The sequence below is a fragment of the Austrofundulus limnaeus genome, unplaced genomic scaffold, assembly GCF_001266775.1.
Source record: "Austrofundulus limnaeus strain Quisiro unplaced genomic scaffold, Austrofundulus_limnaeus-1.0 Scaffold1881, whole genome shotgun sequence".
In the NCBI taxonomy this organism is placed as follows: domain Eukaryota; kingdom Metazoa; phylum Chordata; class Actinopteri; order Cyprinodontiformes; family Rivulidae; genus Austrofundulus; species Austrofundulus limnaeus.
Genome location: NW_013954283.1, coordinates 15,819 through 17,374, shown reverse-complemented (window position 1 = coordinate 17,374; position 1,556 = coordinate 15,819). Strand labels below are relative to the sequence as shown.

Genomic DNA, 1,556 nt, shown 5'->3' with positions numbered 1-1,556 from the left:
AATTATGTTTATAACCACTCTGATCTGATGAATTATGTTTATAACCACTTTGATCTGATGAATTAGTGTGTTTATAACCAGTTCTGATCTGATGAATTGTGTTTATAACCACTCTGATCTGATGAATTATGTTTATAACCACTCTGATCTGATGAATTATGTTTATAACCACTCTGATCTGATGAATTGTGTTTATAACCACTCTGATCTGATGATTCTCTGTGTCCCAGGGGAACGATGAAGAGGCGGTTTTGGACCAGGGGAAGACCAGCTCCACGCTCCACACAAACTTTGAGAAAGAGGAACTGGAGAGTGAGTTTTTACATAAACCAGCCCGGGCAAAGAAGCTGCTGTTTGTTTACAACCAAACACAAAGTAACAGTTCTGAGCCGACCCGTATTTCTCTGTGGCAGCTCACAGTTTGTACTGAAAACAAATTCAACACAAAGCAGAGGAGCTCAGGAAATGATGCTGGTTCTTATAAACTAATGATTCTGGAGTTTTTCAGTGGGTGACATGTCAGTTTGTTACCATCAGGCCACCGAGCTGTTTACGTCGGTGTCCATGTCCCTTTGGGCCGAGAGAGTCGAAGGCGGCACCGGCACAGAGGACACCGACATCACCGGAAACGAAAGGACCGCTCAGATAGAGAGGACGGGCGAGAGTCCCCCTCATATGGTGAGGATTTCCTGGTTGATGTGGCACAGAGCGACGCAGTGACAGACAGATGAAGAGCTTGTTGTTGTGTCTGCAGACACGCCGTCTCAGAGGGTCCAGTTCATCCTGGGAACAGAGGACGATGATGAGGAGCACATTCCCCACGACCTGTTTACTGAGCTGGACGAGCTGGCCTTCAGGGACGGAGACGTCCAGGAGTGGAAGGAGACGGCCAGGTGAAACCTTTTCTGTTTTTTCACAAATGTTTCAAACATGCACAGGTGGAGCCAACGACTGATCCGGTTTACAACTGCCTGATCAGGTTTTAAACCCTCCTGATCCAGTTTAAAACCTCCTGAACCAGTTTAAAACCTCCTGAACCAGTTTAAAACCTCCTGAACCAGTTTAAAAACCTCCTGATCCAGTTTAAAAACCTCCTGATCCAGTTTAAAAACATCCTGATCCAGTTTAAAACCTCCTGATCCAGTTTAAAAACATCCTGATCCAGTTTAAAACCTCCTGAACCAGTTTAAAAACATCCTGATCCAGTTTAAAACCTCCTGAACCAGTTTAAAACCTCCTGAACCAGTTTAAAAACCTCCTGATCCAGTTTAAAACCTCCTGATCCAGTTTAAAAACATCCTGATCCAGTTTAAAACATCCTGAACCAGTTTAAAACCTCCTGAACCAGTTTAAAACCTCCTGATCCAGTTTAAAACCTCCTGATCCAGTTTAAAAACCTCCTGATCCAGTTTAAAACCCTCTTGATCCAGTTTAAAACCCTCTTGATCCAGTTTAAACCATCCTGATCCAGTTTAAAACCTCCTGATCCAGTTTAAAACCTCCTGATCCAGTTTAAAACCTCCTGATCCAGTTTAAAACCTCCTGATCCAGTTTAA

General features: G+C 43.6%; 1 protein-coding gene across 1 annotated transcript in view; it reads left to right on the top strand.

Annotated features, from left to right (window-relative positions):
* The window catches only part of LOC106536578 (sodium bicarbonate cotransporter 3), a gene marked incomplete at its 3' end in the record, with an annotated part of 21,984 nt that overhangs the window by 5,551 nt on the left and 14,877 nt on the right, over nt 1-1,556 (top strand). Inside the window, 3 exon segments of the mRNA XM_014033882.1 lie at nt 231-312; nt 538-678; nt 755-893. Of these exon segments, the coding sequence (XP_013889336.1) occupies nt 231-312; nt 538-678; nt 755-893 (362 nt within the window).